The sequence below is a fragment of the Vicia villosa genome, linkage group LG4, assembly GCF_029867415.1.
Source record: "Vicia villosa cultivar HV-30 ecotype Madison, WI linkage group LG4, Vvil1.0, whole genome shotgun sequence".
NCBI classification, from domain to species: domain Eukaryota; kingdom Viridiplantae; phylum Streptophyta; class Magnoliopsida; order Fabales; family Fabaceae; genus Vicia; species Vicia villosa.
This window is the reverse complement of record NC_081183.1, coordinates 172,250,167-172,267,657: the sequence shown is the minus strand read 5'-3', so window position 1 is coordinate 172,267,657 and position 17,491 is coordinate 172,250,167. Positions and strand designations below refer to the sequence as shown.

The following is a 17,491-nucleotide window of genomic DNA, read 5'->3' as shown; positions in this document are numbered from 1 at the left end:
ATAAAAAAGATAGGTACGTTACTTACCGAGGAAGAAGAACATGAGTTAGTTGTCTAACTCATTAAAAATGTCGACTTGTTCGCTTAATCGCCTCTGATATGCTCATGATAGACACTAATGTGGGGAGTCATCTCCTAACCATTCACCGCTCTGCCAAATGAGTGGCGTAGAGGAAGCAGAAAGTTGGCGACGAGAAGATGGTTGCCATTTACGAGGAAGTATGCAAGCTCTCTGACGTTGGGTTTATTATGGAAATGAAACACCTACATGGCTAGCCAACCTGATGTTGGTGAAAAAAAGCAAACAACATATGCCGTATGTGTGTGGACTTCACCGACCAGAACACTATCTGTCCTAAGGACATGTATCCACTACCAGACATTGATCAAATTATCTATGGATCATCAAGCTATAGCATGTTGAGCTTCATGAATGTATACTTGGGGTACAACCATATTCAAATGGATCCCCTACTACTACTATAATGTTATGCCCTTCGGCCTCAAAAATTTTAACTCTACCAATCAGTGACTCATGGACGTTGTATTCTCCCATCATATTGGATGGAACCTATAGGTCTATGTTGATGACATGATAGTAAAAAGTATCGAAGGATGCAGCCGTGTTGAAGATTTTAAGAATGTCTTGCAGTCCGTAAGGAAATACGATATGTACTCGAATCCCTTCAAGTGCTTTATTGGAGTTCAGGCTAGAAATTTCCTAGGGTTCATGCCGACGAAAAGAGACATTGAAGTCAATCGGATAAGTGTCACATAGGAAAAGACATTTCTTAGGAAGAGATAAGCCATGGTCAGTAGTTGGTCCATGTTTCCCAAGGAAATAGGGATTCAACGGTCCGTCATTGATTACGTGGGCGGGTGACCCTTCCCAAGAAAACCTTTGACCCAAGGCCACTATAAATACTTCTCCCCTAACGGAAGAAAGAGAGAGATCAGAACTTACATACTCATACGTAAGCATTAAGTTGATATACAAAGACTCTCACTCCCTGTGAATAGGTCCTCTAAAACCATCGTAACACCGCCATACAAGGATTCTCGCTGCCACATGCAACGCCTTACCTCCCTAATTGTTATAAACCTACCAAAATATATCTTACCCTTGTAGGGTTACCACACACATCTGTACTTTTTAACTAGAACAAAAAAATGGCAAGATACACCTTAAAAAAAGCTTAGGTGAAGGTTCTTGGGCTAAGTCGGTGTAATAGCTCTTTTTTTGTTGTTTATTGAATGTTCATAAGCTGATCTTATAAAAGCTCAAGTCTGATTTATTGGAACTCTCAAGAGGAAACTCTTTGGAATGGGAGTAGATCAAGTGGTTAGTCCGAACTTGTATTAATCTCTCGTGCATTTTCTCTAACCTTTTTTCTCTTTATTTTTTCGTTAATTATTTTTATTTTTGCTATGTGTCTCTTCACTACATCATTATTCTAACTTATTCTCATCCTCTAACATAAACATTTTCAAAAAGTAAATGTTTTTTAAATTAATCACGAATTTGTTAAAACCTATCAATCGCTAACAAAAGCTACATCTATCACTATTAGCAAGAAACCAGCAAGAGCACAAGAAGCCAGTGAGACAACTGTAGTTGTTGCTCAGGTGGCCCACATTCATTACAAGATGGATAAACTTATGATTGAGTTGGGTAATGTCATGACAAATGCACCTGAAGTAGTCTCTGTTTATTACGGAGATGTGCATTTTCTTAGGATTGTTCTACAAATCTTGTGTTTGTATCAAATACAAATTTTGCATGAACTAGATGAAGTTAAACACCGCCACAAGGAAGAATCACTTTCATATAAAACAACAGTTACCTAACTTCTACCTAAGATAATAGGAGAAATTACAATAGTAGCAATATATATTACACAACATTTATCGTCGTCATATAAAACTCGAGTTAGTGAACATAAAATCTTGATACATTATACAAGATATAAATTCTTTATGAATTTATGACATAGTTTTATTCATGTATCAAACTCACCTAATACAATAAGCCTTTCTTGAGTGTTACTGAAAGGAGGACAACTTAACTATGTCCCCCTAATAGACCTGTGCTACCAGGAATATCCACCCACTCAATTTCCACAACCAATTCCCCACTCTCAACATTTCTCAATCTTAGAATCATTTCTTGAATTATCTTTCCACTTTTCCAAATACAACTACTCTCTTCAGCAAGACAATTAGTCCTATTTGCTTGAACCCTCTTGATTGCACAACCATCTGGAAGAGTGGCCAACTTCATTTGTATAGCTTGAGCATATGGTTTCAAGTCTACATCTGCATCACCCATTTTGTCATCTACGGAGAATGTGTCTTTGTCAAAAACTGTCTGTAGAAAAAAAAAACAAAATGTTCATATTAGCTATAACTCTTCAATGTTTTCTCCTTAAAATGAATCACCCATTTTGTCATCTATAGAGATAGTTTGCTTACGAGACGTATTGGAGTTTTAATATCCCTTATTGAAAGGGTTAACTCTTCGTTCCATTCAGGGTTGCAATTGTTTTTCACTACTCGAGTCTTCAGCTTCTGCATCAATAAAAACAATAATATTCAGACCAATTGATTTCATGAACCATTATGTGTTGCTGCCACCAAACTTCAACAGATTCCCTATGTACAAAAAAAGAAGAAGCATGTATTTCCATTTTTCTAACGGCACATAATACAGATATTTAGATAAGAAACAATGAAGTCGGAGTACAAGGTCAGATATTTAGATAAGAAACAATGAAGTCGGAGTACAAGGTGTATCTGACCAAACCACAACCCCGCAATATAAAAAAAAAAAACACAAATTAGAAAAATGAATACATATATCATTACTAAAAAAAACAAGCCAACCAAATAAACCACTCAAATTAGAAAAATGAATACATATATCATTACTATTTACTAGAGAAACAAGCCAACCAAATAAACCTAAAGAAATCAGACTACTCAAATCAATAGAAAACTCTAAATCTCTAATCCTAACTATCTAACCATCTAAGTACATCATTGACGTGGAAGCTTCAACTCATAACTTCAAAATTTTCACATCAAAATGCAAGAATATGTTCCAAACATACGCTAAAGATCCTAAGATGCTATGTCACATAGAAGCCATCAACTTACAAGCGACGAACAAATGAAGAACTGACACAGTCAATCCCTACACAATGCATACCTATGATGCATAGGTACGGGTACGGTACCCGATGCGGATACTAGTATCGGTATGGGATACGTCATTTTAAAATAAATAAATAAGGTATGGGTACGTTGATAAAATATAACGGTTTTTATAAAATATATGACTAGAGAACTAAATTGTTAAGTTCACAACAAAAATCACTAAAAGATTTTAAAAAATCAAAATTAATGTTAAGATACAATGAAGAAATTAAAAAAATCATAATTAATGTTAAGATTTAAACTGCATTTTGCAACCGCAATTGCGGATGCGGTAGCCTCTGCAACCGCATCGAACCACAACTGCGGTGTAATTTAAGATCACACTTGCAGCCGCATTAGAAACCACATCATACAATATCTCATCCATGTTTTTTCAAGCATTTTCATCAAAACTCAAAATCTTAGAATTCCAAGACTCAATTTTCAATCAAAAACCTTGACATTATTAAGTATTTTAACATTGTATTTCAAGACATGCGCCCACAATTTAAAACCATGACCCCACTTGTAAGACTATAAGTCCATGTTCAAGCCATGAGATGTGGGACTCTAGACTCACACAAAATAGCCTCAAGATCAACTATTACCTTCCTCTTAAGAATATTTACTATAGTGAGGCTGTCTTGTCCGACAAATTAAAGACGACACCAAAAGAAACGTGATGGTAAAATATCCCAAACCAAATGTCTCCAACGATTTCCGGTTATATTAATTCATATTTTGACGTCAACGGTGTATGTTGCAAAAGAAAATGATATGAACATGAGGTTTAATCGGGACAATATCACACATATTTTAACTTTAAAGACGAACACTAATTTTCATCGTAATCAATTGAATCAATTAAAAACACAGTTAAAGAAAAACAAAGAAGAAAAATCAATTAAGGTTTAGAACCTGATCACCCATGTGGACAACAACATAAGGATCACTGGAATTAGCATCACGAATGGCAAGATTGATTCCTCTTTTGATACGAAGTTTGAGAAGACCAAGAATATTATCCATCATCCACGAATTGTCTTTCCACGCAGAACCGATTATGAAAGTTTAAGGAACTTGTTTGGGGTATTAATAGAAATCACAAACGTGTGAAAAGTGAAAACTGAAAAACAATAGAATAACCCTACTAAAGGAATCTAATTAGTACATAAAAGAAAACAAGAAAAGAAACAAAGTGGTGATGCCGACCTCAGTTTTGTTTTGGCATGTAGCAATATTAGTAATCCAACCTGTTGTGTCTTATCTTAGCCTCTCCTATAGCTACATGCTTGCTGGATCGCAAATGATATTTCCATGTTTTATTTACTTCAAAAACATTCATTTCTAGAACGTTGTATAAGGTAAGTTTGTCAAAATTACAGCGTGTAAGCGTGTTAATGTGAATCATGACATTAATTTTGATACCAAATAGTATATAGCTGCATGAATTCTTTGAATTGTTTTTCATTGAAAAAAATACGCTTTATTATTTACATCTTTTAATATATAGATGATAACAAATACCTCGAGGATATTGGTTAAGCATACATAATAAAAAAATATTATATATTTAATACATTGATTACACATAATATTCTTTAGAAAAGTTGATTATTTATGTTTACAATGCATTAAATATATACATTTTGGATTAAAAAATTATATTTTTATTTTATTAAACAATGTTTAACTTACATTTTTAATTTCATAACCAGTGCCTCTAGAGCATTCGTTAGCATTATCTTAAATATTATTTGAGTTTAATGGACATATGCACGGGAAGATATTTATAGGGTCGTCTAATAAAAAATCATTAATTTGTCCAATCATCAAAATTAATTTAAAATATTGATAAAATTTAACGGAATATAAGTCGTTTATTGGATAATATTATAAAATTACTTTACACTCTCACATATCTATTTTCTCATATTATTTATACAAAATTGCACTATTATTTTTTTAAACTGTTTTTTAAGAAAAAATAATATATTATTAATAAAAAAAATAATAATTTTAAATAAAATACAACTGAACAAACAATTCCGGAAAAAAAACAACAATAGCAAATATTAACAAGAAAAAAAAATATGAAACTAACATCACTCTCTAACATGTTAGATCTCATGTCAATAGGACCACCATGGTCGGATCAGAAAGAGAATTTAACATGTCATCCCTAATTTTATACATGTCACCCCCTCAAGTAGTGTGTTTTTACAAAATTATTCTTGTAAAATACTGGATTTTCTAAAATTTATGGTACCGTACCGAAAATCTCATAAAAATATCAGAAATTTTGTTGGATTTACCAATTTATCATGCCTATGCTTCATACTAGAAATTTTCAGTATTTTTCACATACCAGATATTTTCAATATTTTTCACATACCAGATATTTCAAATTTTCGGTGTGACCTCAATTCATAAAACTACTAGAAATTTGAAATTTCCGGTATGTGAAAAATAATGAAAATTTTAAATTTCTGGTAATACTGTTACTTAATTTTTTTCCCCTTTTTTTAAATTTGAATAAAATACACGGTGAAATAATGAACCGACTTAATATATAAATAGAATAAATGTCTTACATAGATGCATTACAAACAAACTACAATCACTTCCTAGAAAATTTTTCTCAATGTCTGAACCGACCTACATATGCTGATTCCCATGTTTTTACATCAATAGAACAATTCTTCCTCCAACGATCAGTGACGAGAGCCAGTGAACAATCGAGTCTCAACTTTACCTGAATCCAATGATTACAGTTGACAAAATCAACAACAATGATTGTATGTCGACTCGTGTATGGGGGTGGAGCTATGAGAAGCGGGAAAAATGTTATGTTCATTTTCATGGAAAGAGAAACAAATACAACACTATATCTAGAAGCAGTTGGGTAACCCATATCTGGAATCAACATCCATTTCTCCTTACCCTGAACACCCAAGTATTTTACGAATAATGAATTACTAACATAAGAGACAGTGACATAGAACAACTTAAAAAACAATTCTTCATGTTGATGGATTTCAGTATGCAATTGTCTTTGAACATCATAACTTGCATCTTGCCCCCATTCTAATGCAGATGAAATACAATGGAAACCACAATTTCTATCTGGTTCAACATCATTAATGTCATCGATGTATGGATGAAAAAAAGCAGTAAATTGTGACAAGTACTCTCCTTTTGTAGAATTGGTAGAAGGTTGCTTACCAATTTGCATGATTGACGATTGACTACCACTTGGTTGTATGCATGATCTCTTCGTAGTCTGACTCCCCTACGAAGCATCAGCATATTTCCACTGACTTGGATCACGATGCCCATCACTTTCGTCACCTTTTCTACTCTTCTTAACTCCTCTCTTTGACTTGTATTTCACGGACGATGGACACATTGAAGTTGTATATGGATAGGCTAGATCACGAATTTTTTCTTCAACCTTCTTTGACCCACAATATCCAGAGTACTGAATTGTCTCTTCAACTCTTCGCACTCCTCATCTAAATCTCACTTGCTCTCGTCAGGATTCACATCATGTTCTGAAATTTTCAATTTCGTCCAAAACATATGAATAGTTTCCAAAGGTATAGGTATCCCTAGAATCTGGTAATCGGCGAGGTGACACACACACAGTAACCCATGTGTTGTTCTAATGTAACAACCACACCTCTCCTTGCTCGCACCAATAAATTTGACTCTTTCTAGTTCTTTTCTAATGAGTTGTATACACTGTCTTGAAACAAAACTATGCAATTTAGAATAGAATGGAGTGTTATACCGATGCTCAATGTAAACAATACTTTATTGAAACGAAACTCTTATGGAACCTAGCTGCAACTTTAACATTGTGTTCACAGCATCCTAGCTTGCACATAAATCACCAAAACTTGTCGTCAACATGTTCTTTAGTCTCCAATGTGCAAACTCCACCCTAGATATCATGAACAAATTAAATAAACAACTCACAAATTAACATAAACATATTTCCTGTTTGAAGAATGTACCTATTTATTGTCGTGTTCCCTAAATGAGTGACTCTGTCCATGCAGAAATAAACCTTTGTTATATGGTGTTAACCATGTTTCTTTCACATACTTGACAGATTACGGAATATCACCACATACACTTTCGAAGTGGTTCAGATGTACATCAATTTCGTCTTCTATATTTGAATAAATCATGTTATTCCATTGATCCATGACATGTTCTTGTCTTTCTGCTAACATTTTTTGAAATATGAAACGTACACAGCAAATGAGACACGTTTGGATACACAGAATCACTGGCATTCATTAATGCAAGTTCCTGGTCCGTCACCATGACATTTGGAAGTAATTCTTAAAATAGAACCTTTTTAAGCTTTTGTAGCACTCATTTGAAGTTCTCTTCCCTTTCATGTTCCAAATATGCAAAAGCAACTGAAAACGTCAATTTTGTTGATGTAACATCAACAATCTCAAGCAGTGATAGATGGTACCTGCACGATTAAAAAACGCATTACAAGAACTCATACAAAACGTTCTATTCAATAAAACTCGATTACAAATGTATAACTTTTTTACAATAAAGTTTAATTTTATCTTCTTTTATTCCTGTACCAAACCGACATAGTTGTCGTGATGTAATTGTTCAGAGAATATTCTATAAAGTTTGAAGGTGACTTAGTACAAGAGATCATTTGTCATCTAAAAATAGGTGATCACTTTGTCTTAAGTGCGGGTGGTGATCTTTGTTTAGATATAGATAGTTACATTGTCACAAATGATAATCATTTCTTTATTTTTGAAAGATAATTAAAAATAATTCTATACATAAAAATAAACATATTAAAATATGAATTATTTTCAATTACATTATTATCATCAAAATTTAATAATCAGAAGTTATTATTTTTCAACTCAATCTTAATTCAATAGTCTCACATATGAGTTATACCTTTTAACCATATTTAAATATTTATTTTAAAAAATTGGGATATGTTTCAAAATTAAAAAAGTATATATTATTTTAATTTTAATTATTATGTTTTCTTAAATTTGAAGTTTTAGCTTTTTTTCTTTATAAATTTAAACCTAATAAGTAAAGTGTTATCTGTAAAATTTAATTTCCAGGTGAAACTACTCCTCTTTTTTTCCGGGTCAAAAGATGCCACTACGAAAACAGAAAAGCAACAAACAACAAATACCTAATTTCAATTTGAATCCTTCTCCAATTCAACTATATATACTCCACTTTCCTCTTTTTCTTTCTCCCAAATCTCTTTCTTTCCAATTTCTCTCTGATCTTCTTGAATGCTAGAAACCCTTTTCCCCTTCGATTTCATGCGCTCCCTTTCACCGTCAACAACGGCGAGCGCTCTCTTCCTTCCATCTCTCTTCCCCTTCGCTTCCTGCATGCAAGGTTGGCATTATCGCTGCCTCGGTCTCGATCCATCAAAACCCTAAATCAACCATTTTCCACATTCTTTTGAAATTCTTTACGAATTTCAACTCAATTTCGTAGAGCCTAGTTTGTTGTTTGTGTTTTTTTGGTTTTGCGATTTGTAGTGTGTGGTAATTAATACGGACACAATGTTGTTGAGCAAGCATAAGAAGAATCACAACGCCAATGGCGGCAAGAGGCTGTTGGTTAGCATCAATGTGCTGGGAAGTGCTGGCCCGATTCGGTTTGTTGTGGATGAGGAGGAGCTTGTTGAGGCCGTTATTGATACTACTTTGAAGTGTTATGCACGTGAAGAACGGTTACCGCGACTGGGGAGTGATCATAGAGATTTCTTTCTATACTGTCCTCATCATGGATCTGATGGTATGTTGATCTTTTTCTTTAATTGCATAAGATAGTATCGTTCTGTTAGTTCACAATTTATTGCTATTTGTTTAAATGGACAATAGAACCAATAGTTTTATCTATATAGATAGAGAGATGATGAAAATTATAGGTTGAGTTGTTAAGAAAGTTTATGTGGATAAAAGGAGAGGGTTGTGTTAGGCCGACGAAAGCCAACGTAAAATTGTGTTGAATGTTTATGACTTTGATCAACTACAAAGTAATGAACATTACAATGAAAGTTGATGATCCATGTAGATGACTCCACTTAATGGGATAAGGCTTGGTTGTTGTTGTTGAGTGGTTTCGGACTCGGGTACTATAAACAAGGAGTCTAGGGTTTGAACCCAGACTCTTGTGTGTGGAAAAAACATGGCTCATGTCTTGTGTACTTAAGAAGTTTCCAAACCCATGAAATAGGTGTTTATGAACTTGTTTACTACTGATAAAGAATTTGTTAAGTAATTTTAATTATTCTGATATTTGTTCTTATATTTTTGAAACTATTTGATTCCTCACTTATCTTGTAGTTAGTTCCTAGCTTCTATTGCATAGACATATTGTATTGTCTAAAATTTTTATAACTTGCTAGATTGGTTGAGATTTGAAAGGATGAGTTTTACTTAACTATGTAGTTGTAGCTGCTTATTTTTCACATTTTGGTTTGCATATGGAATTCTTGGGGACATGGTTCTGTAGAGTGTAGAGAGAGGTAAAAACCAAGAGGAGACATGGTTCTTTGTAATTAAGATGAATGCAGAGTACTTGTAAACTTTGATTTTGAATCATCTTCTTGATTTAGATGTGAGTTGGAATGAAATTAAGTAATTTATATCTGTAACTTTTTATGATATAATTGCAATGCCGTTACTTTCATCAAACTTGATTTTTAATGCATAGAATTGTTTCTCTAAACAAGCCACACCTCTCTGTGTTTTGATTTGATGGTGCAGCGGCTTTGAGTCCATGGGAAAAAATCGGATCACACGGAGCTCGGAATTTCGTGTTATGCAAGAAGCCACACACTACAATTGAAGCAGCTGATAATGGAAGTGGGACTTCGTCACTTTCACGCAGGGGAAGTGGTAGTTGGAGGTCTTGGTTCCACCTCAACCTTAAAATTTCTTCCCATTAATGAATCAACTTGAGATTGGGGATCAAACATTTGCTACAATGTTTTACATGATTGTTGGGTAAAATTACTTTTATGATTCATCTTGGCTGTGTTTGTTTCTAGGTTGTCTCTGTTGGCACTAGCCAGAGACAACAGCTTTGAATTCTGGCAAGAATAAAGTTTTTCTGATGTATTTGGTGATGAGCCTTTGAATTTTTGGAGAATAAAATTTTTGTTATGAACGAGTAACAAACCATGCACGGGTTATTGTTTGGGACGAGCATTTGTTTAGATAATATATTTATTTTAAATAGAATGTAAAAAACAAATTTAAATAATTGATTTTTCGTATATTAAATATTTAAATAAATAATAAATTTTTTTCTGTATATTATTTTGGATCATAAATACCATCTTTCATATATAAAAATATTTAAATTAATAATAGATTTTTTTTGTTTGCATACCATTTTGAATCAAAATTTTTTGGATCACAAATATTGTTTTTCATTTATGTAAAAATATTTAAATCATTAATAGATTTTTTCCATATACAAATATTATTTATGTTCAAGTATTTTTACAAAAATATCTGAATCAATTCTAAATTTTTGTATATAAAAATATTTAAATTAATAATAAATTTTTTTCCGTAAATAAATATTATTTATGTTTAGTTATCATTTAGAAAATATCTGAATCAATAACAAATTTTCGTATATAAAAATATTTAAATCAATAATTGATAATAGATAATAGATTTTTTTTCTCGTATACTAATTTTTAATCAAAATTTTTGGATCACAAATACCATTTTTCATATATATGAATATCTAGATCATTAATAGATTTTTCTCATATACGAATATTATTTATGTTTAGGTATTGTTTACAAAAATATTTGAATCAATTGTAAATTTTCGTATATAAAAAAATTTAGATCAATAATTTTTTTTTCTCGTATACCTTTTTTGAATAAAATTTTTTTTGAATCATAAATACCATTTTTCGTATATAAAAATATTTAGATCAATAATAGATTTTTTCCCATATACAAATATTATTTTTGTTTAGGTATCATTTACAAAAATATCTCAATCAATAAAATTTGATACTAATAGAATTTGACTATAAATAATAGAAGTATGTTATAATTGAATAAGTAATACACTTTTTTTGAGTAGATATATATATTTCTCATATTTACATTGATAACATATATTTGTAAAATGACTTCAATAGCTTATAATTTTTCTAATATTTAATATGCAAATATTATTTTAATTGTATAAACTTCATTAATGACATATAATAATATAGTAATATTTTATATTTTATCAAATAACATACATTTTCAAGTAAATTTTTAAATTCATTTTAATTGAAATAATTTTTTTAACTAAAATTATTATTATTTTCTTAAAAAATATTGTATCTTAAAATAAAAATTACTTCAAATTATATTTCTTCGTTATTAATATTCAATTACTAAAGTTAACTGTTAAAAATTTAAAATACCATTTTAAATTTAAATTAACAATCATTTAAAATTATCATAATAATATTTTTATTAAATTTGTTATAATTTATATATATATATATATATATATATATATATATATATATATATATAAGCATAATTTATTTTAATATTGAATTAGTTATAATTTATTTTAATATTGAAGTATTGTTATTAGCATAGATTTTCAAAAAATTATCTTAATTGTTATTGTTGAATTATAATTCTATGTTTTTATTTTCTACTTTTATATAAACAAAAAAAAAAGAAGTGAAAAAAGAGGGGGAAAGAATGATTTGAATTCAAAAAAGTGAAAAGTGAGTTGAAAAAAAAAATTGCCCCTAAAATTATTAATTTAGACTAAGCTAACAAAATTTTTTGTGATTTCTAAAACAACATGTCTTATATTATAGATTTTGCTATTTGTTATCTCTGGAAATGTGAAAAAAGAATAAAGTTTTAGTCTGACCATCTTATCTGATGTTATATTCTTAATAAGAAAATTTACGTAGTGGTTGGTAAACCAAATATGGGACAACAGCAACAGCAACTGTTTTCCTAAGTGTTTGAGTACGAGCCGCATAGCTTGGACATTTGGCACCTAAATCCTCTAAAAACAATTCAAACTCATCAAATCATTTATTCGCCCAAGTGCAAATCATTTTCATTGCCTAAGCGTGACTCATTCATCGCCCAGAAGCTGACCGTTTAAGTAACGAGTCTTATCGCTGAAGTGACGCTAAGCTCATTTTCATAATTAAAATCAACCAAAAAACTCTCAATCTTTCAACACAAATTACGAAGCACTGGTTTTTTCATTGCACCATGAGAATACTTAGCCACAAGATTTTAAAATATTGGCGAGCTCAATAATAAAAAGTAGCAAAAACATTTCCTTTTCTCTCTCTTTTTCTTTGCATAATAATTAAAAAGCAAGTAAAGATCACGCTAACATTCAATCACAAGTTTAACTAAATAGTCCCGGTTGAGAACAAGTGTACAACGGGTGTGAGGGGTGCTAATAAGTTCTCCTTGCATAACCAACCCCTAAACCCTAATTTGGTTACGATGACAATCTTATCATTCTTTCTTTGTGATTTTTATCGATATTTTCTCCTTTCTTTTGGAATAAATAAAGTTTGGTGGCGACTCTATTGTATTTCAAGTGTGTGATGCACTCGAGTATTTTTTCGCACTGCGACACTTGTATGCTTGAGCAAGTTTACTTATGTTCAATCTTTCCAGTTGCTATCAATCAGACACTAAATAAGATTCTGAACCAGAATCTAATAACAAATCTTATGAAGGAAAAGTCAACATAATTCAACCTCCTTTTTTTATGTTTTTCTATATGAGTGCGGATGGATTTCTTTATCTAAGTGCAAACGATCATTTCTTTTTTTCTTCTTCCGATAAATGGTTAGAAATTGTTCTATACATAAAAACAAACATTAAAATGTAATTATTCTCAATTATATTGCCATCATCAAAACTTCACAATCAAAAGTTATTATTTTTCAACTCATTTTTAGTTCAATGTTTTATATCTTATTTAGTGATTTATTTAAAGACCATATAGAGGGAGAGAGAATTATAAAAAGTAGTATTATTTTATTATAATTTTAATTGTCACTGTGTTTTCTTAAATTGAAATTTTTTATTTTTTTAAATCTAATAACAATATATGCAGTCAATTATAAGAGACAATAATCTTATAAGAGACAATAATCTTAAAGTAACAAAGAGATATATCATAAAGAAGATGAAATTGACCAGTGTTTTAAAAACCGGACCGGTCATCGAACCGGTGAGGGTACTGGATCACTGGTTTATCGGTCGAACCACTGGGTCACTGGTCGAACCGCACGACTAAACCGGATTAAACCGGATAACTCGGTTGATTAGACCTGTCATTATATAGGTATAAAACCGGTCGAACCGGATGATTCAGTCTCTAAAAAAATATAACTAGTTTTTAAATTTTTTAAAAATATCATATCATAAATTCACAATTTCATAACTTAAATTCAAATTTTAAACAAAAGTATCACACATAACAAAATAGTAAAAAATTACAAAGTCTAATTGCAAACAAAGTCTAATTACAACATAATTTAAACAAAGTCTAATTACAACATAATCTAATTGAATAGTTTATAACAAAATAACTTCAATGTGTACCAAATTTAATTCAAAATAGGATCTCCTAAAAAGAAAATCAAATAAAATTCAATATATTTATGTTATTTAAGAAAATTTATTCGCAAAGATAATAAATAGACAATAAAGTTTTTAATTTGCACTAACGAAAAAACTATGTGAGAATGCTATTTAAGTAATACAATATTAAATATATTAAAAAAAAAAATTAAAAAAAATTTAAAAGAAATGTTAAAAAAAAAGTTTAAAAAAAATTATAAAAAAAAGTTTAAAAAAAAAACAAAAAAAAAGCAATTAAACCGCCGGTTTTCCCGATTTTCACCGGTTTTCACCGGTTCCCACCAGTTTGATGGCATATCCGATCCGACTATTGAACCAGACCGGTTCCCGGTTCGACCGGTTTGACCGTCCGGTCCAGTCCGGTTTTTAAAACACTGAAATTGACACATGAGAATTTGTTATAATTAGGGGTGGAAATAGGCTGTGCCGAGTTAAGCTTTGCCAAATTACTGAAGCCTAAGTCTGACCTATAGCCTGTCGTAGACTTATTTTTAGCCCTGAGCCTGACTTTTTGGAAAGTCTGGTTTGCTTGTTAGCCTACATAAAAGTCTATTTATTTTAGACATATATAAATAAGCAATTTCAATAATATTTAAATAGACTAACTAACTAAAAAAACAATAGACTAAAAATTTGTTTGCATTGACTTATTTTAACTTATCTATTAGCATAATTTATGTGAGACTATTTGTTTAAGAGAACTTATAAAAACAATATCAATTACGTGTTTTTATCTTATTTTTACAAGGTCTTCAAAATAATCAAATTTTATTTATGTATTTTAATTCAAAATATAAAATATAATATAATAATAAAAAAAAAATTGTTTCATATTTATTTAATTAGGTCGACGTGAAAGAGTTATGAGACCTAACTTTTTAAACTATATTAGGAGTTTTTCTATTTAATAAAAAGTCCGTGTCTTTTTAACTATATAGGCCAGTGTGCCACTACGTAAACAGAAAAGCAACAAACAACCAACACCTAATTTCAATTTGAATCCTTTTTCAATTCAACTATATATACATTTCACTTTCTTTGTCTTCCTTTCTCACCAACCTCTTTCTTTCCAATTTCTCTCCGATCTTCGTGAATGCTAGAAACCCTTTTCCCCTTTGATTTCATGCGCTCCCTTTCACCGTCAACAACGGCGAGCGCTCTCTTCCTCCCATCTCTCTTCCCCTTTGCTTCCTGCATGCAAGGTTGGCACTATCGCTGCCTCGGTCTCGATCCATCAAAACCCTAAATCATCAATTTTCCACATTCTTTCTAAATTCTCTACGAATTTCAACTCAATTAGGGTGTAGTTTGTTGTTTGTGTGTTTTTGGATTCGTGATTTGTAGTTTGGTAATTAATACGGACACAATGTTGTTGAGCAAGCATAAGAAGAATCACAACGCCAATGGCGGCAAGAAACTGTTGGTTAGTATCAATGTGCTGGGAAGTGCTGGCCCGATTCGGTTTGTTGTGGATGAGGAGGAACTTGTTGAGGCTGTTATTGATACAACTTTGAAGTCTTATGCGCGTGAAGAACGGTTACCGCGACTGGGGAGTGATCATAGAGATTTCTTTCTCTACTGTCCTCATCATGGATCTGACGGTATATTGATCTTTTTCTTCAATTGCATAATGTAGTATCGTTTTTCTATTAATTCACAATTTATTGTTATTTGTTTAAATGAACAAATCTATATAGATAGAGTGAGAGGAATAGGATGGAAATTATAAGTTCAGTTGTTGAGAAAGTATTGATGACAAATTATTTACCTTTGGACCTATGTTAGCTTTGCTATGCATTGTTGTCAAGCCCGGATTAAAGAAGAGGGTTGTGTTAGGCTGTCGATAGTCGACATCGTGTCGAATTTCTATGACATTGATCAACTACATAATTATGAACAGTGTGGTAAAATTTGATCCTTGCAACCCCATGTAGTGGGATAAGGTTTTGTTTGTTGTTGTTGAATGGTAGAAATTATGTTTTGTGCTTTCCAGAAATGTTGGTCTGACTGGTTGGGGACTTGGGTACCATAAACAAGGAGTCTAGGGTTTGATTCCTCACTTATCTTGTAGTTAGTTCCCCAACTATTTGATTCCTCACTTATCTTGTAGTTAGTTCCTAGCTTCTTTTGCATAGACAATGCATAGTTTTAAGTCTTTTAACTTGCTAGATTGATTGAGATTTGAAAGGATAAGTTTGCCATAACTTTGTTGTTGTAACTGTTTATTTTTCACATTTTGGTTTGCATATGGAATCCTTGAGGACCGTCCCTCTCTTTGATAAGGGAGGTTGTGTGTGTGTGTAGACCATAGAGAAAGAGAAACGTCAAGAGGAGATATAGTTAGTTCTTTGTAATTAAGCTGAATGCGGGGTATTTTCAAACTTTGATTTTGAATTATCTTTTTGACTTAGATTAAAAGGGAGTTGGAATGAAATTAAGTCATTTATATTTGTAACTTTTTAGCATAATTTTATGGTATAATCACCATTACTTCCATCATACTTGATTTTTAATGCTTAGAATTGATTCTCTAAACAAGCACCCATCTCTCTGTATTGTGGTTTGATGGTGCAGCGGCTTTGAGTCCATGGGATAAAATCGGATCACAAGGAGCTCGGAATTTCGTGTTATGCAAGAAGCCACATACTACAAATGAAGCAGCTGATAATGGAAGTGGGACTTCGTCACTTTCCCGCAGGGGAAGTGGTAGTTGGAGGTCTTGGTTCCACCTCAACCTTAAAATTTCTTCCCATTAATGAATCAACTTGAGATCTTGGGATCAAACATTTGCTACAATGTTTTATATGATTGTTGGGTAAATTTTCTTTTATAATTCATCTTGGCTGTATTTGTTTCTAGTTTGTCTCTGTTCGCACTAGCCAGAGACAACAGCTTTGAATTCTGGCAAGAATAAAGTATTTGTGATGTATTTGGTGATGAGCCTTTGAATTTTTGATGGAATAAAATTTTTGTTATGAATTTTGCTAATTGTTATCTCTGGCAATGTGGGAAAAGAATCTAAGTTTTAGTCTGACCATCTTATCTGATGTTATATTATTAATAAGATAATTTATGTAGTGGTGTATACTGAGTGGTTGGTGAACCAAATATGGGACAACAGCAGCTGTTTTTTGTTTTTACTCTGATAATAATAGTCGCTTATAATCGATTGGGATATTTCAACAGCAACAAAAAATGTATGCTCACTTTGGTGGTTTAGAAAGGAATTTTACTCCAATTTTACTTTGTAGGACAGATCTTATTTTGGATTTTGATAAATATAGTTTTTTTTTCAATAATCTAGTGGTTAAATTCATACACTAGTGGAGAATCTCATATTTGAATTCGGGCTCTTGCATGTGGCTAGGGTTGTTTTCGGTCCGGACCGGTCGGGTATCCAAGGTCCCGAGAGTTGGACTAAAAACTAAACCGGGACCGGACCAGATCAGTATTGGGTAAGTTTTTGCACCGAAACCGATATGGTACATTCAGGTAAACTGAGACCGGATCGGATACTAGATCATTTGTTACTGAAAAACCGAGATTTGATCGGATACTGGATGATTTGTTACTGAAAAACCAAAACTGGATCGATAATTTTCG

General features: G+C 31.7%; 4 protein-coding genes across 4 annotated transcripts; 2 read left to right on the top strand and 2 right to left on the bottom strand.

The window, feature by feature from the left end:
• Positions 1-1,868: 1,868 nt before the first annotated feature.
• On the bottom strand, positions 1,869-4,436 carry LOC131595950 (protein C2-DOMAIN ABA-RELATED 9-like). The gene is made up of 3 exons (XM_058868492.1): positions 4,113-4,436; positions 2,472-2,567; positions 1,869-2,367 (listed from the first exon to the last, which is right to left on the bottom strand). The coding sequence occupies exons 1-3, from the start codon at positions 4,224-4,226 to the stop codon at positions 2,062-2,064; spliced, it is 516 nt and encodes a 171-aa protein (XP_058724475.1). The 5' UTR covers positions 4,227-4,436; the 3' UTR covers positions 1,869-2,061.
• Positions 4,437-5,835: 1,399 nt separating this feature from the next.
• On the bottom strand, positions 5,836-6,429 carry LOC131598324 (uncharacterized). The gene has a single exon (XM_058870939.1). It carries the CDS (start codon positions 6,427-6,429, stop codon positions 5,836-5,838), a length of 594 nt encoding a protein of 197 aa, XP_058726922.1.
• Positions 6,430-8,352: 1,923 nt separating this feature from the next.
• LOC131600303 (uncharacterized) lies at positions 8,353-10,402 on the top strand. The gene is made up of 2 exons (XM_058872487.1): positions 8,353-9,014; positions 9,989-10,402. Exons 1-2 carry the CDS (start codon positions 8,780-8,782, stop codon positions 10,168-10,170), a joined length of 417 nt encoding a protein of 138 aa, XP_058728470.1. The 5' UTR covers positions 8,353-8,779; the 3' UTR covers positions 10,171-10,402.
• Positions 10,403-14,849: 4,447 nt separating this feature from the next.
• Positions 14,850-16,876, top strand: LOC131595948 (uncharacterized). The gene is made up of 2 exons (XM_058868490.1): positions 14,850-15,489; positions 16,463-16,876. The coding sequence occupies exons 1-2, from the start codon at positions 15,255-15,257 to the stop codon at positions 16,642-16,644; spliced, it is 417 nt and encodes a 138-aa protein (XP_058724473.1). The 5' UTR covers positions 14,850-15,254; the 3' UTR covers positions 16,645-16,876.
• The last annotated feature ends 615 nt before the right edge of the window (positions 16,877-17,491 follow it).